Source organism: Silene latifolia, chromosome 6 (genome assembly GCF_048544455.1).
Source record: "Silene latifolia isolate original U9 population chromosome 6, ASM4854445v1, whole genome shotgun sequence".
In the NCBI taxonomy this organism is placed as follows: Eukaryota; Viridiplantae; Streptophyta; class Magnoliopsida; order Caryophyllales; family Caryophyllaceae; genus Silene; species Silene latifolia.
The window spans coordinates 122049495-122072554 of NC_133531.1; the positions used below are offsets into that span (position 1 = coordinate 122049495).

General features: G+C 42.4%; 1 protein-coding gene across 1 annotated transcript; it reads right to left on the reverse strand.

Moving 5' to 3' along the window:
• Window positions 1-6676: 6676 nt before the first annotated feature.
• On the reverse strand, window positions 6677-9533 carry LOC141587191 (1-aminocyclopropane-1-carboxylate oxidase homolog 4-like). Its single transcript, XM_074408637.1, has 3 exons — window positions 8874-9533; window positions 7333-7654; window positions 6677-7222 (listed from the first exon to the last, which is right to left on the reverse strand). Exons 1-3 carry the CDS (start codon window positions 9407-9409, stop codon window positions 6971-6973), a joined length of 1110 nt encoding a protein of 369 aa, XP_074264738.1. The 5' UTR covers window positions 9410-9533; the 3' UTR covers window positions 6677-6970.
• Between the last annotated feature and the right edge of the window lie 13527 nt (window positions 9534-23060).

Sequence of the window (23060 nt, forward strand, 5' to 3'; positions counted from 1 at the left end):
GGGTAACGCTCTTTCATGATATCCTCTGCCTCCCATGTAGCTTCCTCGGTCTCGTGGTTAGACCAAAGGATCTTGAGCAAAACTGTCTCACCACCCCTAGTCTTTCTAACCTTTCGGTCTAGGATCTGCTTAGGTACCTCAAGATATGATAAAGACTCATCAAGCTCTAAGTTCTCGGCCTCTAACACATGTGAAGGGTCGCTCACATACTTCCGCAGCTGCGATACATGAAACACATTATGTACTCTCTCTAACGCAGCTGGTAAAGCCAGACGATAAGCAACTTCTCCAATTCGCTTTAAGATCTCATAAGGCCCTATAAACTTCTGACTTAGCTTGCCTTTCTTCCCAAATCTCATAACCCCGCAACTCCTTCCAAAACCTCGATATAAATCTCGCATCTCTGTCAGACACTATGTCCTTAGAGACTCCATGTAACTTCAGCACGTTCTTTCGATAGGTCATAGCCAATTGTGCCTTAGTCCATGTATCTTTCATTGGAACAAAGTGAGCTGACTTGGTCAGACGATCCACTATCACCCAAATCATATTGTTACCTTGTTGACTCTTAGGCAAACCCACAATGAAATCCATGGAAATGGATTCCCACTTCCACTCAGGCACCTCCAAAGACTGAACCTTACCTTGTGGTCTTCTCTGTTCCCCTTTAATTCTCTGGCATGTCAAACAACGGGACACAAACTCAGCTGTCTCTTTCTTCATCCCAGGCCACCAAAACGTTTTCTTCAAATCTTTGTAAAGCTTGTCTCCACCCGGATGCACTGAATATGGTGTGCAATGTGCCTCTGTCATGATAGTCCTTTTCAACTCCTCATCATTAGGAACACACCACCTACCATCAAACCTCAAACTACCATCTGTATGAATAGAAAACCGGGACACTGTCCCTTTCTCTACCCCTGACTCTCCACTCCACTATCTTAGGATCCAAAGCCTCGCTTATCCCGAATATCATCATAAAACTCAAGTCAGATTGTCATATCACCCATGGCATCTCCTTTCGCATCATATGTATCCCGAACCTCGCTACCTCATCTCTCAACCTCATCAAAGATAGAGTTGTACACAAAGAATGTACACTCTTCCTACTCAAAGCATCGGCTACAACATTGGCTTTCCCTTCATGGTAGATGATTTCCATGTCATAATCGCCAATCAACTCCATCCACCTCCTCTGTCTCATGTTCAACTCCTTCTGCGTGAAGATGTACTTGAGACTCTTGTGATCGGAAAATACCTTAAAGATTGCTCCATAAAGGTAATGTCTCCAAATCTTGAGAGCAAACACCACCGCACCCAACTCCAGGTCATGAGTAGGGTAATTCTCCTCATAAGGCTTCAACTGCCTAGAAGCATAGGCAATCACTTTACCATTCTGCATCAACACACATCCTAGCCCATTCTTGAAGCATCGTATAAACCTCAAAATTCTCGCTCCCTTCAGCAATGCTAAGACAGGAGCTGTGGTCAAACGCTCCTTTAATGTTTGGAACGCCGTCTCACAACTCTCATCCCAACGAAACCTGTTCTCTTTCCTCATCAACGCTGTCATCGGTCTAGCTATCTTGGAGAAATCTTTCACGAACCGTCTGTAGTATCCGGCTAAACCCAAGAAACTCCTCACCTCAAAGAACATTCTTTGGTGCTTCCCACTTTGTCATGACCTCAATCTTCGCCGGATCCCATGGCCTACCCCATCTTTAGAGATTACATGCCCCAGAAAAGCAACTTTCTCTAACCAGAACTCACACTTGGACAGCTTAGCATACAACTCATGATCTCTCAAAGTCTGCAACACGATCCTCAGATGCTCCTCATGCTCCTCCTTAGTCTTAGAGTAGACTAAGATATCATCGATAAGCACCACCACGAATGGTCCAAGAACCGTCTCAAGATCCTATTCATCAAATCCATAAACACCGCCGGCGCATTAGACAACCCAAATGGCATCACCACATACTCATAGTGGCCATACCTTGACGTGAAAGTTGTCTTTGGTATGTCCACCTCTCTAATCTTCACCGATGGTACCCCGACCTCAAATCAATCTTAGAAAAGACTGTTGCACCACTCAACCGATCAAACAGTCATCTATCCTTGGCAAAGGATACTTGTTCTTTATCGTCACTCGGTTCGGCTCCCTGTAATCTATGCACAACCTCAAGCTCCCATCTTTCTTCTTCACAAACAGAATCGGGTGCTCCCAAGGCGATACACTTGGTCTAATGTATCCCTTCTCTATCAGATCATCCAACTGCTTCCAAAGTTCCTCCATCTCCTTAGGACCCATACGGTACGGTGCCTTAGAGATTGGCCTCGTCCCTGGCTTCAACTCTACGGTGAAATCTATCTCCCTCTTCGGTGGCAACCCCGGAATCTCCTCCGGAAAAACATCTGCAAATTCTCCCACCACCGGTATCTCATCAACGTCGGACTCTCTATTCGGTCATCTCTCACATGGCACAAGATCGAGGACATCCTTCCTCGATAAGACTTCAAGGTAACAAATGCAATCAACTTAACTTTGGGTTTGACTAGAAACCCACGATAAGACACACTTACACCCTTTGGACCCCTTAAGGACACTTTCTTTTGATGATGAGTCTATCTTGGCTTTATACTTTCCTAACCAATCCATCCCAACTATCATCTCAAAACCATTAAAAGGAAACTCTAGCAAGTCTACAGGAAAGTCGACTTGCCCAACTATCAAAGATACATCTCTAAACAACCTCCCACACGATACGGACTCACCCGAAGGTATGAAAACTTGCTCCCTAACAGACTCATATACTCTCAAACCCAACTGTTTTACATGACTCAAGACACAAACGATCGAGAAGCCCCGAATCAAACAAAACAAACGTAGGAATACCATTAACAAGGAATGTACCGGTGATAACGCGCATCCTCCTCACCGCCTTCTTGTCCATCATGAACAACTTGCCATCGGTCTTTCGCCCACCTCCCGGACAAGATCTTGGGCGATGCGGTCGGCTTAGCACCCGACCCTTGATTGTTGTTGTTGTTCATCGGTGTCCTCTGATAAGAATTACCGCCGTTGCGGTTGCCTCCACTGTAGCTCGACCTCCCGGTTTGGCCATGATCCACTTGGTCGTTGCTCGCAAAGCTCGTGTGGGTCTCGACGGATCCGGTGCACTCGTGCACTCATGTCTCTTGTGGCCTACTCCACCACAACCAAAGCAGGTCACTCCCCAACTATTACTCACACTCCTCGGCCTCGCCGAAGTCCCAAAGACTAAACCTGGACCCGGAAGAAAATCCTTTAGATCGATTGTGGTTGCCTTTCTTGAAATTAGATTGGCCACCACCCTCGCTCTCGGACTTCCTCTTCTCTCCACCTGACCTCTCCTGAGCCATCTCCACTAGTCTCTCGGCTCTCCCAGCCCTCTCATACGCTTCCTTTACATCGCAAGGACTCCCACGGGTAACTTATCCATAATTTTCGTGGTTAGCCCTCTCTCAAACCTCAAAGCCAGATTCTCCTCACTCAAACCCATATCCTCAACATATCTAGATTTCTCATTGAACCGCTCGTAGTACTCACCCACAGACATCTCAAGCAGTCATCTTAAACTTGTCGAACTCCTCTCTCAACTTACTCCTCACATGTTTACAGTACGAACTCCTTCCTCACAGCCCTACGAAACTCCTCCCAAGGTATAGCGGGTAACCCTTGGTTGGTATATATCTCCTTGGCACTCACTTTCACCGAATCCCACCACTTGTTTGCCTCCCTCGGATAGAATGCAGCTGATCCACTCTCATCTCATCGGGACAGTGAACTAAATCCAGTATGTTCTCCATCTCCTCACCAACTATCAAGAAGGTTAGACTCCTCAACTCCCTTGTACTCCTTCGGGTTAAACCTCGCAATATAGAGGCTGACTTTAGCATGGTCAACCTCCTTCTCCTTATCCTTATTCTTGTCCTCATTCACTTTCTTTAGGGTCTCGGTGAGAGCATCTTGGTGTTCTAACATCTTTACGATGTCATCCATGGTCATAAGCTCTGCCCTCGCGTACAAAGCATTTCTCTTTAGCGGCATCTTGAAACTATACATATATAAGAAAGGGTAGATATGAACATACGTACTAAACTTCAAAACACGAAAAACACGCTGCAGAACCTACTCGATCGAGTATCCAAACCCACTCGATCGAGTAACGGGCTACTCGATCGAGTGCCCCCATGTACTCGATCGAGTACCCAAACTCCGTAACCAAAAGACCTTCGATCTCTAACCCACTCGATCGAGTATCTAGGCTACTCGATCGAGTGATTTCTACTCGATCGAGTACCCCTAGTTACTCGATCGAGTGCCCCAAAACGCGATTCGGGACTCAAAATCGCAAAAACCCACCCGATCGAGTCGGCCCCACTCGATCGAGTATCACCAATACGTAAAAGCTACCCGCATGTTACGTCATATGCTACATGCTAACCTTATAAAATCACATGCTATCAGAATAAATATGCTACGCATCTATTCTACTATCAACAAGATCAATTCATCATGCTATTAAAGCCACATTGTAAATCATTCAACATGTTATCATCTCATGAACATGTTCCACATATCATTTCCTTTCACTTGCTCAACTTCCTATTTCAACACCAAACAATCAACACACTTCATCACTTTGTTGCACACGTTAATCAAACATACAGATGACTCGACAAACACTTTTCCCATGTGACCGGTTCAAAGTTGTAGGGCGAACCCCGCGACTTTAGGACGTCTCCCAAGCCTTTGCACTAGCTCCTACAACTTTTACCCCGGTTTCATTTTAATTGACTCCCTATGTTCATTAAGTTCATTGGTTACAGGTTTCAGGATCGTCTCTCTGATACCATTTGTAACACCCCATACTCCAAGTGCCTTACCAGGACCACTCGGGTATGAAGACATCACCATCTCTACGCCCGAGGTATGATAATCAAATAGACAAAACGGAAACAATATTTATTATAAATAGTTTAATGATAAATACAATCCTCAAAACCAAACCAAAGTACAATACATTATTCCAAACTATCTGTTTCTCAATCGAAATGTAAATGAATGCTAAACTACAGCCGGAAGACTCTATCGTCATGTCGTGGCCATCCCAGCCTATCCCAAGACTCATCTCTATACTGTTCAATATCCGCTCACCATCCCCGAATGGATCACCGCAGGTTTACAAAACAACACCGGTCGTACTAATCACACAATCAACATAAATAACAATAATAAGACAAACATACAAATTGAATCACACACACACATACACACACCACCAACTCCCATCATCTCAATACCGATCGGCCCACTGGACGGCCCGCCAGTGGGGACCGCAGCCTGTTCCCACCTAAGCCCCGCTCATCGTACGAGCGATAACCCGGTCCATTAATGTGCACATCCCCTTTCGTGGCGGGTTCCACGAAGGGCGAAACTAGGGCGTGAGATCACTCCCGCAAGTGACCCCACTCAACCGAGAACGCATCTCGAGAACCATCAACAAACACAACCACAATCACAATCACAATCACAATCATCATATCAAACAACTAACTACAACACATCACCAATATCCCATTATGGGACTAATACCGAGTAGGAAATCCTACCTGGAAAGCACAACACGCAGACGGTATCTACAAATTTGTATCAAAACGGCTCCTCTACGAATTCTCCTCATACCATACAACACATAGATGCTACCATTCAAATACTACTCATAAAAACCCCCAATTCCTAAATTAGGGTTTCATCAATCTTAACAAAACATTATAGAAATTATATTAAAAGCTTACCTTCGACGCAAGGAATCCAACGACACGAACTACGATACGAACCGACCGTCGAACTCGGAATTGTCAAGAACGCGATTAGGAAGAAGAAGTAGTTGCTTTCTCTCTTAAACAGGTTTTAGGTTTTGTAAAAAGTGATTTAAAACAATTACGAATATGTTTAAATACCTTAACCGCGTAATTAACAAAACCCGAGAAAACTCTCCCGTAAAACCGGACACTCGATCGAGTACCCAAGGCACTCGATCGAGTACCCCCCTACTCGATCGAGTGCCCCAGCTACTCGATCGAGTACCCAACAGGTCAGAAACTATTTTATTCCGCAACTTGCCCATACTCGACAGAGTAAGGGCTACTCGATAGAGTACCCCCAAGACATATAAATACGGAGTATTACACAAACAATCGTTCTTTAACCTCAAATCTCATTGATTAACATCATATCATCTTCTTTTATGATAATAATCACAAACTAATTTTAACCAATTATAAATTACCTTTAATACCTATTTAAAGAAGAAAAAAACGAAATCAAAGTTTTGTGCATTTTTGGAAATGTTAGCTGATTATTAAGCGAGTTAGTGGATAATTGGATGAGCTAATAAGTACGCGGACGTGTTAAGGAGTGATCGGTGCATGGATGAGTGAAATAATCGATCAACTAACGAATTACGTTAACAAAGACAATTAATAAGGCCATGTTATAAACTATAATATAGAGTTTAGGGGTATAGTATAGAATTTCAAAAAAGTAGGGGTACAACTTAGAAAACTCAAAAACTCAGGGGTACACCGTAGAATATCCCTAAATATTTTTATAATAAAGGGGGTCCGAGACTGTGACATACGATTAACTTAAACTTTGTCCTTGACAATTGACATACACAAATTTAAAGGGAGGATCTTACAAAATATAAAGTTCTTGATTAGTACGGACTAACAATACAAATACAATGGTGAAAGAGACAGGCTGCAGATAGGAGATTCTACTTTATTTTTTTTGTTTTTTTTTGAAAAAAACGGGGGATATTATTTTCCTTATCAATTTAATTGCATACTCCGTAGATCCTTATATGGGTTATTTGATATATTACAGAGTATAATTAACGGTACCATTAACGGTATAATGATTTTACAAACGGAAGTAGCTGGTCATTGTCTTGTCCTTCAACTCTTTCTTGAGGAATTTTGCATTCATATCTGAGATAGTGAATTGCTTGTACAATGCTGGGTTTTCTGGGGAAACCAACTCCGGGAGAGGTCCATATAACTTGTCACTAGTTATGGCTGGGTTGAAAAACACCGGAACAGATATTCGTGATCTAGGCAAAGGATTAGCGTATACACGATGTTCTCCGCTCTTGTAGACATCATTGGATACCATCTAGTAAAATATGGCAGACATTAGTAATGTAAATTGTAATAGACTGTGCTCCAATCCAGCTAGTGGATGACTATAATAAAAAAATTACTCGGTATTAAATTAAAAAGTACCTGAATCAAGTCTCCGACGTTAATAACAAGAGCGCCATGGACTGGCTTGAGATCAATCCATTGTCCATTATACTTGACTTGTAATCCACCAACATCGTCCTGCAATAGAACTGTCAAGGTCCCGTGATCTGAGTGTGATGCGATCCCAATTGTCTTGTCGGGTTCAGGACAGTATGGATAGTACTGTCCAGCCATGTTTATCCTCGCCAAATATGATTCCGGGCTTAGTCTATCAGCACTTAATCCCAATCCTTCTGACAAAATACTTAAAAGCCGCGCACTCAATTTCTTCACCTCTTTTTCCCACTCCATCACTTCAGCTCTGCAGTCCGATAACCAAATAGAGTCAAGAAATAGTAGACGTCTAGCTAGATGATACCGAGTATTACTTTAACACCACTTATCGGTCCTATTAGGGCAGAGCAAAAAATCCGATTATCCAAATTGATCCGATATCCGATCCGAATCCGATCCGAATGTTTGGATATCTGATCCGAAAGTTAAGTTTGGTTTGGATATTGATCTGAAATCTTTGGTTTTGGTTTGGATATGGATATTAGAATTAAAACATTTGGATATCCGATCTGATCCGAAACTATAGTTTTCTAGTATAATTTCGAGAAAATAAAATTTTATTTGATACAACAACTTAATTAATGTTTAAAATATTAGAAAAATATTTAGGCGGTACTTAAATTTTATGTCGAGAACATTGGAATAAAAATACTAAAGAAAATCATCATGTAAGACTATGAATATAATCGTGTTTCAAACTTAATTTTAAAGTAAATTCTAAAGTATGGATATCCGATGGATATCCGCATCCGATCCGATTGTTTTGGATACCCGAAACATTTGGTTTGGATATTGGATATCTAACTTCAGGATTTTTAATATGGATATCCGATCCGAACTAGCACTTTGGATCAAATACCCGATCCGTACTCTGCCCTAGGTCCTATCACATACTTCCTCCATTCAACTCCACTCTACCATCTTTCCTTTTTCATCCATTCAATTCCACTCTACCTATTTCCTAAAAAGGAATGACAAATGACCATTTTATCCTCATACCCCATTACTTATTTACAATATTTGCCACTCATACCCCACTACTTCTACATCAAACTCCACCCTTTTCCACTCATACCCCACTTAATTACATTATACTCCATTATTTATTTACAATAATTTCCACCCAACCCCACCCTTCTTAATATTTGTGCAAAATACAAATAGGTAGAGTGGAGTTGAATGGAGGAAGTATTGAACTTCAGCTATTATTCAAAACTCGAGTTTAAAACACATTTTCGTTTAAATATTTCCGAATTGTAATGTGTATGGTATTGAATTTATATATGAGTACCAGTGGCAGAGTCAGGATTTAAACTTAGAAGGGCTAACGGATAATATTATAACGTACACTAAAATAATTGGAAAATTTTAACTAGAAATTTTTTTGGTGATCCACCGACAATTTTACAAGTTCTATGATATCTCCTTAGATCACTATCAATGAAAAGCTGAATCGAAAATAATACCTGCAAACATTTGGGATGGCATTAGGATCGACAGATTTGGGGCCTAGTTGAACTTGAAGTGTATCGCGCCAACTCGCGGCCTTGGAATGGAACAAGTCATAGTTAGAGAAATAACCCACACCGGATGCAACGGAGTCCCGGTTATAGTACTTGATCTTTTCCTCGTCCGGCTGCTCAAAAAAGGCCCTGATTGCGCCAACTAGCCGGTCAAGGGCCGACACTTCCACGCCATGGTTCACCACTTGAAAGAACCCGTACGTGGAAGCAGCGTCCCTTATTTTTTGCACCACTTCTTCGTGAGTACCCGCCATGTCAATGACTGGTATGATGTTCTCAGCATCACCCGTGATTCTGACCGCCTTTTGAAAGTCGAATAGTGTCTCGGGTGGGTGCTGGAAGATCCGAGGGATTTGGGTTATGCCCGAATCAATCAATCCTTTTACTCCAAGTTTTGTGTTGTCGAATTCCTCCAACTCTTTTTTACGATCGTACTCGTTTTCATTCACTTGTGATTCTTTGATTGTGTTGTTTGTCATCTTAAGAGTATAGGATATGATTTCAAATGAAAGTTGGTTTTGAGATTTTGGGTATGTTGGATAACTGTATGGTTGTGTTTTGCACCATTTATGAGGTTGTGGTTGAATTTATACATACATACTTGTTGGTATAACTTCAAGGGTCCAATTATAACAGCAGCCAGCAGATTTGACTACAATAGTCAAAGAAATTTTGGTCTTGGACAGGATTATCACACTTTCTTATTTAAGACGGGTATATCCGTTTAACCTTTAAAACGGATCATGTTAAAATAAAATAAAAGCAAAAAAAAGTATAGAAAAAAGCAATAGATTTATTTGGGATATTCTCTCGTGTACCCCTCAACTTTTTCATTTTCTATGATATACCCCTCTTTTCATGCAAAAAAATTTTGACCGTCAATAACTCTTGGCTACAAGTTCAGAATACGATAAACTTTTTTTTCAAATTGACCGTCTTTAAGAGGTCTTCCGTGTGAAAAAAAATTCACCGACGTTTCAACTCATAGTCGGGAATTATGGTCGGTCAAAGTTTATTCGTTAAAAAATGTTTGACCAACCATAACTACCGGCTACGAGTTCAAAAAGCGGTGAATTATTTTTTCAAATTGAAGGCCTTGATGAGATAATTGGTTTGAAAAAAAAATTACCATTTCCTGAACTCGTAACAGAAAATTATTGTCGGTCAAAGATTTTTTATAAAAAATGAGGGGTACATAATAGAAAACGAAAAAGTTCAGGGGTACACGAGAGAATATCCCGATTTATTTTATATACACAATTGAAATAATATTTAATTGACCCGTTTTAATGTTAAGACGGATGTATACGTGTTGAGATAGACTAACTGCAATATTTTTTACATTTCGTCAAGTTCAAATACTTATAATAAATCAACTGTGGTCTATTTTTGACAAATTGCGTGATTGATGACCGTCTTAAAAGAAAGAATATTATTGATTAATGAGATTATTGAAAAACTTCGACATTGTGTTTTGACTTATTATTACATGTAACATTTTCATTAGCCGTTTTCATTATTACATGTTACCCGTGCAACATTATTACATGTAACATTTTCATTAAAACCTTGTATTGGATGTTTTAACCTAACAAATCTCCCCCTCCAATACAAGTGATAACCACCGAGGAATCAACCATTGGCCGTTTAAAATTACCAGCTGCTGATATAGGGATCTGTCGTCGTTTCCCAATCAAAAACAATTTATAAACCCAGTTAAAAGTAGTATTAATCAGGGTCGAACCACGAGGATGGAGGGGTGTATATTCGGTTTAAAGCGAGTCTAGTCTAGTCGGAAAGCAAGAAAAATTGATTCTAAACTAATAATAAACTAAAATGAGTAATTAGCAAGAGGTGTGAACAATCAATATAAAGTCTAGGGTCTTCGGGCTCATCTAAGTGGGCGAAAGTGAACATGGGTGAATGAGGGGGTCAAGGGTAAGGCTTAATCTAGGAAATTGGCACAAAGTCTTGGCCTTCCTAAGGATGACACCTAACTAGCATCAAGCATACAATCCTCTCCTAATCATGCTATCAAAATACCCCATAAACTTTCATAGACAAAGGACTTAAGCAAATAGTGAAGAAAGACATGAACTTTCACTCATGCAATTCATCAAACACCTTATATGCATGTATAGGAGGATTAAACAATTTACCCACAACCCACATATTCATCACCCAATCATTCCATTCTAATCCCACTTAGAATCCCCCTAAACCCTAGGGGGTCATTACTCACACATAATCAAAGAGTAAATGCAAACAATTTGAGAAAGACAACTAAACACAATGTAAAGCATGGTGCGTGTAAATTATAACAATGAAAACAAGGAATTGAAATGTAAACTATTGATTTAAACAAAGTAAATAGGAAGAGAATTATACCAACAATAAGGAAAGATTGATACTTTGATTGAATTAAGGAAGAAATTCTTAAATATCTCCAAAATACAACCCAATAACTAAATGTAAACAATTAACTAATACCAATTCTAAACTAGTAATAAGAGTAATTAATAGTTGATTAAGGAAAGATTAAGGTTTTGATTAAGGGTTTGCATAAAATTAAGGAAGTGATTTTCAGATCTAGGGTTGTATTTATAATTGATTAGGGAAGGGGTATTTATACTATTTCAATGGATTAGAGGAAATGAGGAAATAAAGCCCAAATCTCGCAGTTGATGTCCTGTGCCGGCACACCGGCTGCCGGTTATACCAACCGGCAGCGTCACCTTCAAAACCTGGCAAAAATTAGACTTTGGGGATTTCTCTGCCGATGGACCGGTTGCCGGCATGCCGGCAGAGAGTTCTCCTTCTTGGATTTTTTCTTCATTTCTTCAATAGGGGAAGCGTGTGCCGGTTGACCGGCTGCCGGCTACCTCAACCGGCAGCGAGCTTTCGCAATTTTGGCTCCAAAATTTCCTCAAATTTTGGCTAAGTATGGGCGTGTGTTCCCTGCCGGTGGGCCGGCCTGCCGGCAGAGAACTCTTTCTCAGCTTTCCTCCTTCCTTCTCACCAGGTAGTGTTCCCTGCCGGTGGACCGGCTGCCGGCCTGCCGGCAGAGGACACTGCTTCAACATTTCACCCTTCTCTTCTCCATGCTTGATCATCGAACCGCCTCTCTTGCCCCGATTCCTCTATAACCGCATCAAATCCTGTAAGAGGGGCACAAAATCATAGATGCGGGTATCGGGCACAAAATGCAAGGCAAGACGCACAAAACCGACTCGATAGGAGTCGGAATGCATGAAAGAAGAAGGGAAATTGGTGCAAATAAATCATATATCAAACCTCCCCACAGTTGAACTTTACTCGTCCTCGACTAAATCCAAAATCAATATGCAAGACACTACTATGGTAAGTATCAAGAGTGCGTGCACGATATAAGCATCACTCAATTATTCTACTACATAAGCCAATCGAGTATTAGCGCACCCTACGCCCTTTCAACTCACGTAGTTGTGCTTATGAGCTAAAATCGATTCATGAGGCAAGTGAGGTCTTGCAAGAAAAATGCGATGCATCCAACATGTGAGCACAAAAGCAAGAAATAGAATGCATCTAACAAAAAATGGTCCACTTCCTCATCTAAGTGGCCGAATTTTTAGCTCAAAAACGTGGTCTCGGTCGGGAAATACCATCTCAGAGTCTCAATGGAGGTGCCAACCTCCTAGGCATGGCCTATGCAACCCTAATGTGTCCAATAAGGCTCAAGAAACGGATTCTAGAGCGGGAAAGAGGAAAGAAGGACTAGACCTCCGAGAATTACAAAGCCAACACAAGATTCAACCAAAAGACCCATGACTAAGGGGACCTAAGCCAACGACATCCTCACGGTTTTCACTCGTTTCTCATTAGAATTCCGGGTGTTTTTGTGCAAAAAGTAACCAAAACACTCTCCTACTCCGACTCGTGAGAACGTGCCCGCAATCTAATGTGTAAGACCGTCCTATGTCCAAATGAAATGCAAAATGTAACAATGCACAAGCCATGATATAAGGGTTGTAATGGGGCTAAGGACTAGGACGAAACGGGATTGTTGCAAGCACCGTTTGGACATGTGGAGTTCAAATCAAGAATTGCTGACACCCACATCCCACTTCTTATTGCAACACATGAGACACATCTATGCCCTAACATAGAATTGAAAACCAACACTATGCAAAAACTTCATAAACCCAACTCAAATTGGAAAAATTTAAAAATACTCCTCTTATTTCAACAAATGAGCAACGTCTACACCCTAACAAAAACTCAGTTTCCCAAATTATGCAAAAATTGTGTAAACCCGACACACTTTGGAAAAACATCAATTTGCCCCTTTATTCTAGCAATGGCTTTTTCTACTCCTTTAAATGATGAGGAGGGGTGTTGCTTGCCTTTTCCTTTTCCTAGCACATATATATAAAACACAACTAACTCTTTTTGGGTTTTCCAAAACTTTTTCACTTTTCTATTTTGTTTTTCATTTCAACACTAATACCTCTTATTCATATACGATGCCAAATGCATGCCAAATTTCGACCCGAGTGGATATGTACACTATCCACCATTATGACCCAAATCACCTCCTAAAACACAACTAAAAAACCGACCAATTCTTGATCAAGGAAGGGTGGATATGGAATGTAGCTATTTTAGTAGGTTTGCCAAATGGAAAGGCTAAGGCTCAAAGGGGGTGGATCAAAAAGGGAAACAATGGAAAGGACAAAACAAGGCAATTTGACTATGTGAGGTTCATATGCATGTGGAAACAAATTTTACTTCATAACTTGTGCACAAAAATGAAATGCAAATCATGGTCTAAGGACGGAATGACACACTTATGCATCTAGACATAGCACGTCCCACGAGGAGACCTACTCACAATCTTAAATGAGGGTTAGGTATGAATGTACCAACCCTAGAAGGCTATAATCCTCACATATGAGTAGCTAGGTCGAGACTTAGGTCTAGCCTACGAACAATGGTCTCACAGGGCGGCCTAGACTCGTTAGTCGGCTCCCAAATTTCCCACGGCTAACCTATGGACACGGGTGCAAGCCACGGGGAGGGGGAAGGCACAATTGGGACTTGACTCGTCCTTGGGGTATATGCTTCCCTCCCTTGACCACATTTCAAGCACAACATTATATACAAACTAAGTGCAACAAGAAGGAAACACGACATATATATACATGTGAGACAATGCATGCAAGAAATGGGAATAACATAAAGGAGACGTGCAATAATTTGACTAAACCTAGCAGCATATCAACACCAACAATCCAATAGTTCCCCAAAGGAACATCCAAGGCACAAAATCCCATCCTCCTTCAAATATACAAGATATATAAAGAAAAAACAGTAAAAGAGTAAGAGATTAGAACGAGTTTACCAAGCGGTCTTCTGGCTCCTTTTTGCCTCAAATGGTCAATGCCTATGCCAAAGGTTAGCCAACAACAAACATATATATACAGTGCAATATTTTTGTGATTTTTTTTGAAAGTTTTTCAATTTTTTGGATTTTTTGAAATTTAGTCAAATTTACAAATTATAACAAATGTGCATTATTTACAAATATGTACGAAGTAGATATTTCCCTCCCCACACTTAAGACTTACATCGTCCTCGATGGAACGAAATGTAGGGAGGAAATGGAAAAGGAAATAACATTTTTTTGTATTTTTGCTTCAAAATAAAGAACTTGTTTTTGTGTTTTAGGTTTTTTGTTTTCAAAATTAAATAACATGTTTTTGTTGTTTTTTTAGGCCTCCTCCCCACACTTGCTATATACAACACCCGGTGATGAGGGAAGTGCGGGTGGGAGGCAAAAGGAATGAAAAGGAACGTGTTTTTGTGTTTTGTTGAATATATGGAATCTCCTCCCCACACTTATCTATGTACATAGTGTATGGAGGAGATTCGGAAATTAAAAAGCGTGTTTTTGTGAAATTCTCAATTTTTCAATTTTTTTATGTTTTTAAATGAGGATGCAATGCATGAACTATACTACATGCAATATTGAAATAACTATGCTAAATGAATGCAATTCCTATATGTGACGATATATTACAAAATTAAAATCTAATGCAAGCTTAAATGAATGCAACTACATGATTCTATTCTACATATCATACAACTAACTGAATGCATACAAAATTTAAATATGAATGAGAAGTTTGGATTTAGGGCATCATACTTGTCTTTGGATTGGAAGGGATCAAAAGTAGACCAAAGATAGGCCTCCTAGGACTCATTGTCCTCATCATCATCCTCCTCTTCCCCGGTTCCGAACTCGGACTCCCTAAGGAAGACATCGGTGCTCATAGGGACGGAGGGGTCACCGAATCCCGTGGTGGAGTCGATGAAGACCTCCGTGCCCCCTCCCGAACCACTCCCGACCTCGGGTCGCCCAAAGATGGAGGGTGAGCCTCCAAACCACTGCGCATCGTGCCCCTCCCCTTGAGAAGCGGGAGGGGGAAAAACCAGGGCGGCGAAGTAGTCCGGCTGAAGATTGATGTCGGAATAAACAAACCTCCCTTTGTTGTGATAACCACCATCCGACTCGAGGTAATATGAAGGGTGGAGGCCGGATAGGTGCTCGTAGTTCCTCCTCATATAGTCATCGTAGACCGGAAATTGACCCAAGGATTGGTCATAGTAAATCCGGTCCAACCGTTTCTCTATACCGTGCCTCTCACTAGCGGAGGTTTGCATACCCAACCACATATCATTCATGAAGGTGATCAAGTCGGCGTGGAGTGGGGCCGGTGGAGGAGTAGGTTGGCTAGAGGAGCTTGCACCAAAGTTGCCACCCCATGGTTGAGATTGGAAGGGTGGTGGTTGGAAGGTTGGGTTGGGCATGGAGTATTAGAGACTAGAAGGGGTCTCCGTCTGGTTGTCCCTCCCGTAGATAATTGTTTGAACCGAGGGAGGTTGGGATTCGTCGGCCTCCGCCTCAACTTCAAGGAGGTATGAGTCTTGACCGGGTGTAATTTTAAATTTGGATGCATTGGGAATCGGGACCGAATTCTTCTTTTGAATTTGCCAATAGTCGATCCCGTCGAAAGGATTGGTTTTAATCCACTCAAGTTTCTTCGTCAACCAATCCCTCGTGATGTAAGTCTCACCACAAACCCAACGCAAGGTGGATAAATCCACCGGGTTGTCAAGACATTTGGCAATTCGGTTGATGAGGCCACCCACATGAAGGGGAACTCTTTGCCCCGGAGATTTCGCAAGTTTGCTCAAGTGAAGGGCCAAATGTTGACCCACATTTATCTGGTAAAGGGTTGGGGCCGTGAACAAGTAAGAGCCCAAAATTTCCAGCTCAATGACACGGAACACCCACGGTTCATCAGTTGCAAAAACCGTACACCCCATGAATCGGTGCCATACTCTCATAGGGGCATTATGGCAAGCAATTGCCGGTCTTTTCACGCCATTTTATTCCTCTAACCCCGAGATGGCCTTCCAAACCCTAGAAAAGTGCATGTTCTCAGGTTGCTTGTGGGTCGGGGAATTTGTTAAACCAAAAATTCGGCATAGTCTACCAAGGGACATGGAGTGGTCTCGGTTCATTAATCAGAAATGAATTTGGGCAACCATTTGTGTTTGCCGGTGTTTGTCAAGGCTAAAACTACTAAGGAACTCCCAAGTGAGACGGGGGTAGGTTTCCTCATTTAAGTCATACATCCCTTTCATCCCGACACCTTTAAACAACTCATAGGTCTTGGTATCCAATCCCAAACTTCGCATTGCAGGGCGACAAATAAATCTAGTTGGGGTAAGGGGGCGATTCTTGAATAATATAAATTTACCTTTCTGTACTTGAGTAACAAACACCACATCCGGAAAGTCGGGATTCGGGTTGGTGTTCGAAGCCTCCGCCTCAACTAGCTTTTGTTGAGCCAATGCCATTTCTGCCCTAGTCCTCTTGTTAGCCATGCTTTTGGTTGGTTGGAAGGTTAAAAAGGAAGGAGGAGTGATGGATTGATGGTGGGTGAAGTTTTGATGGTGGTTGGTGGTGATTTGATGGGAGTTTGATGAAGGTTTGAGGTGTTTTGATGGTGATGGAGAGGGGAAAGGAGGAAGAAGTGAGAAGAAAGAATCGGAAAAGAATGAGAAAAGAAGGGGACACGGGCGAGATTAATCCTGAATTCGTGTCTCTGCCGGTGGGCGAACCGGCAGCCGGTCTGCCGGCAGAGAACACAGGTATTTTTTTTCAAAATTCGATTTTTCTTCAGGAAAATTTCGACTCGCTGCCGGTGGAGGGCACCGGCTGCCGGTCCACCGGCAGAGAGTACCTCCAACCTTCAATTCCAATGTTCAGCGTAATCCCCTGCCGTTGGGCAGGCTGCCGGCCTGCCGGCAGTGGATTCTCCTCCTTCACATTTTTTCTTCTTTTCTTCATAGTCGATCTCCCTGTCGGTGGGCCGGCTGCCAGCCTTCCGGAAGGGACTTTTCCTCGCTCAAAATCTCAGTTTTTCTTAAAAAATGTTTCAGCTCGCTGCAGGTGGAGGACACCAGCTGCTGGTCCACCGACACAGGGTTGTTGTGCTCAATTTCAGCTCGTTTTCTTGCTTTGCTTTCAAAATTTGATTCCCGACTCCTTCACTTTCCCCTTTTTCGAGTTTTCAGCTTTCAAACCGACGCCTCATGTCGGGATTTTGGGTAAGGTGAAGGGCCCGCTTCGCAATCCAAATTTTTCCAAGAATGACATTTCCAAACCGTCTCAATTTCTAACTACATGCATGCTATGTACAAATGGTGGTTGTTGTGGAACTCCACCAAACCAAATCATTGTTCAAAAATTTCAACTTGTCTCCTCCTCGGGAAGGGGTTCCCCGAGGTAGAGCACTTCAATCGGACCTTTGTCATCTCCTTCATAGTAGCGTTTGATTCGTTGCCCATTGACTTTGAAGGTCCCACCTTCCCCACTCCAAAGCTCAAAGGCACCGTAAGGAAATATGTTCGTCACCTTGAAGGGTCCCGACCATCTCGATCTAAGCTTTCCCGGGAACACCTTAACTTTTGAATTGAAAAGGAGAACAAGGTCTCCCACGCTTATATCTTTCTTCATGAGCTTGGCATTGTGCCACTTATTCGTTTGGTCCTTGTAAATTTTGGAACTCTCATAAGCTTCCAACCTCAATTCTTCAAGCTCATTCATTTGGAGAAATCGAACCTCTCCGGCGGCATCAAAGTCAAAATTCATCTCCTTGAGAGCCCACCAAGCCTTGTGTTCTAGCTCAACGGGCAAATGACATGCTTTACCATACACAAGTTTGTAGGGTGTTGTACCAAGAGGTGTCTTGTATGCCGTTCTCAATGCCCATAACATATCTGGGAGCTTTTGGGACCAATCCTTCCGGCTCTTACTAGTCACTTTTTCCAAGATAGCTTTGATTTGGCGGTTGGAAACCTCCACTTGCCCACTAGTTTGAGGGTGGTAGGCAAGTGCGGTTTTATGCCACGCTCCATGTGACTCTCGTAATGCTTTGAAGGTGCTCTTGCGGAAATGGGATCCACCATCACTTATAACCACTCTCGGGGTCCCGAACCTTGGAAAAATTATTCCCTTGAAAAGTTTCATGACGACCTTGCCATCATTGGTAGGAGATGCTACCACTTCAATCCATTTGGACACGTAGTCTACCGCCACCAATATATACTCATTCCCACAAGAGTTGGGAAAAGGTCCTATAAAGTCTATGCCCCAACAATCAAAGAGCTCAATCTCCAATATGTTGGTGAGGGGCATTTCATTCCTCTTTCCAATATTCTCAACCCTTTGGCATGCATCGCACGATTTCACCAAGTAATGGATGTCTTTGAACATGGAGGGCCAATAAAATCCACCTTGGAGGATCTTGGCAATGGTTCTTGAGGTGGCCAAGTGTCCTCCATAAGCGGAATTATGCACTCGGTCAACAATCTCCATGCCCTCCTCTCTAGAAACACATCCACGGAACATTACATCCCCACACTTGCGAAACAAGTGGGGATCATTCCAAAAGTACCGCTTGGCATCATGTCTCAACTTTCTCCTTTCTCTCGGTTCCATTTCATCCGGTATGAAACCACTCACTAGATAATTCGCAAGATCCGCAAACCAAGGGGTCTTGGTGCTAATTTCCATTAGGCTATCTTCCCTTAGCCACTCATTAATCGGTGCACTCTTGTCTTGAATTCCATGGTCTTCAATGGTCAATCTTGATAGGTGATCGGCAACAACATTTTCCGACCCGGCCTTGTTCTTGATCTCCAAATCGAACTCTTGAAGTAATAGGATCCACCTCAAGAGTCTCGGTTTTGCATCTTTTTTCACCATCAATTGTCTCAAAGTGGTGTGATCGGTATACACCACCACCTTGGAGCCAACTAAGTATTGCCGGAACTTTTCAATGGCATGCACAATGGCCAACATCTCCTTTTCGGTCGTTGAATAGTTACATTGCGTTTGGTCAAGGGTTTTGCTAGTGTAGTAGATGACATGATGTCTCTTGTCAACCACTTGGCCTAATACCGCGCCCACCGCAAAATCCGACGCGTCGCACATAATCTCGAAAGGGAGATTCCAATCCGGGGCCCGAATTACTGGAGCCGTGACCAATTCCTCCTTCAACCTATGGAAAGCTTCAAGACAAGGTTCATCAAATACAAAAGGCACATCCTTGAGGAGTAATGAAGTCAATGGCTTTGCTATTTTTGAAAAGTCCTTAATGAAACGCCTATAAAATCCAGCGTGGCCTAGAAAACTCCTCACTCCCTTCAGATTGGAAGGAGGTGACAAGTTTTCTATCATGGCAACCTTAGCACCATCGACTTCAATACCCATTCTAGAGATAACGTGACCGAGTACAACCCCCTCCTCTACCATGAAATGGCATTTTTCCCAATTTAGGACATGGTTGTGCTCCTCACATCTCTTCAACACATTAGTCAAATTGACTAGACCATGATCAAAGGAGTCTCCATGGACACTAAAGTCGTCCATGAAGACTTTCATGATTTTCTCAAGAAAGTCCGAAAAGATGGCCATCATGCACCTTTGAAAGGTGTCGGGTGCATTGCACAACCCGAATGGCATTCTACGATATGCATAGACTCCTATGGGACATGTAAAAGTCGTTTTCTCTTGGTCCTCCGGGTGAATTGGTATTTTGAAGAACCCGGAGTAACCATCGAGGAAGCAATAATACACATGTCCCGCACGCCTCTCGAGCATTTGGTCTATAAAGGGGATCGGGAAATGGTCTTTAAGGGTGGAGGCATTAAGTTTCCTATAGTCGATACACATTCATCATCCCGTAACCGGCCTAGTGGGTAGGTGATTCCCGTCTTCTTGCTCAACCATGGTAACCCCTCCCTTCTTGGGTACCACGTGAACCAGACTCACTCACTTGCTATCCGTTATTTGATAGATAATACTGGTCTCAAGTAATTTCAAAACTTTATTTTTAACGACCTCGACCATTTTAGGATTTATCCTCCTAAGACCATCTACCTTGGGCTTGCTCCCCTCCTCTAGAATGATTCTATGCATACACAGACTTGAACTTAGCCCCTTTATGTCATCTATGCTATACCCGAGTGAGCCTTTGTGAGTTCTCAAAATTTTCAAAAGTTTCATTTCTTGTGACTCACTAAGGTTAGCATTTATGATCACCGGGTAAGCCTCCCCCTCATCAAGGAAATCATACTTGAGCGAGGGAGGTAAAGGCTTGAGTTTTACCTTTGGAGGGAGAAAGCCCTCCACCTTCTTCAAAAGCTCGTCATCTACATCATGATCTTCTTTCATTGCTTCATCATGTAGGGAGATTTGAAAAACCTCTTCCATCTCCGCCTCTTCTCGGATTACTTCCTGAACTACCTCATCAATCACTTCAATAGTGCTTAACCTTTCAACTTTGGGTCATTTCGTCAAATGTGGGAGGTTAAACTCGACATTGTTGCCCTCAATCCGGAAGGTTAGCCGCCCATTCCTCACATCAATAAGCACTCCTCCGGTAGCAAAAAATGGCCTACCTAGGATGATGGGGGTATGGCTATCCTCCGGGATGTCAAGGATAACAAAATCGGCCGGGATCAAAAGCTTTCCAATGTTGACGGGTACATCTTCAAGCACCCCCAAGGGCGCTTGACGGATCTATCCGCCAATTGGAAAGTCATTGTAGTAGGAGCAAGGCTATGAATGCCAATTTTCTTTGCTACTTTTAAAGGAATTACACTCACACTTGCTCCCAAGTCACAAAGAGCTCTTTATTATAGGAACACTACCAACTATACATGGGAAAAGCTTCCTGGGTCACCAAGTTTAGTGGGCATCTTGTTAAGGATATGAGCACTACATGCCTCTTCCATTGCCACTATCTCTTGGTCACCCAAGACCCTTTTCTTAGTCAAGATATCTTTCAAAAATTTTGAGTAAGTTGGCATGTTCAAAATCACTTCCGTAAAGGGTAGGGTTACTTCAAGTTTCTCAAGCATGTCACAAAACTTGGCATATTTGAAGTTTTCCCTACTCTTTATGGATCTTGAGGGGTATGGAATATGAGAAACAAGTTGAGAATTGGGAGATACCTTTGGGGGATTCACATTCTTTGTTACCTTAGTAGTAGGTTTTAGAAGGACTTCCTCGGTAGCATCTTCACCTCTTCCTTCTTCATAAGGCAAATCCTCAACCAAACTGTCAACATCCCTTTCCACTTGTGCTTTCTCACTTGACGGTTCTCCACATGTCTTCTTTCCTTTATTAGCTTCACTCATCCTAGCCGATGGTGTCATCGGTGGGCTTTCCCTTCCACCATTCATGTCCGTCCGCTTTCTCTTGGGATCCGCATCGACTTCTATCCCAAGATGCTTATAGGGGTCTTCAAGCTCTATACCACTTCTCAAAACCACCGCATGAGCTTGGTGGCTAGTTGAGGCATCCTTGGAGCTTTGCCCTTGAGCTAACAAACCATCGGGTGGCTTATGAGGGTAAACAATCTTGCATGAGAAGCCAATCGTGCCTCCAACTCCCTCATTTTCTTTTGATGGGCAAGTCGTTGATTAGCATTTTCTTGTTGAGTAGCCTTGATGAAATTAGCCATGTCTTGGCTATGTTGCATTTGTATGTTCTTTACTAACCTCATAAGTTCATTTTGAGAGGGGTCGCCTTGGGGTTCTTGATAAGGTTGGTTGGCGAGGGGTAAAGGAAACCCATAGTCATTCCGAGTGTTGGGACCTTGTCCCCCGTGATAATTCCCTCTAGGGCCATTGTTGTTGAAGTTTTGTCCTTGACCTTGATCTTGAAACCCTTGAGCATACCCTTGCCCAAATCCTTGATTAGCTTGATTCACTTGTTTCCCTTGATAGAACCCCTGGTTGTTTTGATTGCCTCCAAAATCTTGGTAACCTTGAAGTGGGTTCCCATAGTTTTGGTTTTGATTGTTGGTGGGCCATTGGTTTTGATTTCCGGGGTTATTTCTTTGGTTTGAGTATCCACCCCTTGGTTGAGAAAATCCGGGTGGATTATTTTGGGCTTGGGGTTGAAGGTGTTGTGGGTTTTGAACATTGGTACTCTTGTAGCTAAAATTAGGGTGGTTCTTTAAACCCGGATGGTAGAAGTTGGTGTTTGGGTTGTAGACATTGGGATTGTTGTAGGGTGGTCTTGTATTGTTGTTGTAGCTTTGAAAGGCATTAACATCTTAAACATTCTCCTCATACCCCCCATTGTAGTTGTTGGCACACATGTCAAAAGTGTGGCCGTTTCCCCCACAAAGCTCACAAGGAAAAACTTGAACTACCTCCTCCATGGGTGGACCATGTGATGTGGCGGCTTGATGAACTTGGTTCCTTTGTAACTTCTCGAGTTGCTTGGTGAGAAGATCAAGCTTAGCGTTCGTCTCGGCATTTGAACTAGAGGAGTTATCCTTGGGATATTTGCCATTCCTCCTAAGCATATTTCCTCTAGATCCATAGTTGGTCTCCGAGTCCACCATTTTCTTGATCAACGCCGTCCCCTCTGAAGGAAATGTAGATTCATATACATACTAACATACTCATATATGTCTAAATAAATTTGTCATAAAATTAAAACGGATTTTATGCATGCAAACAATAATAAAATAGAGGAGAAATCATGTCCTTACATTGGTG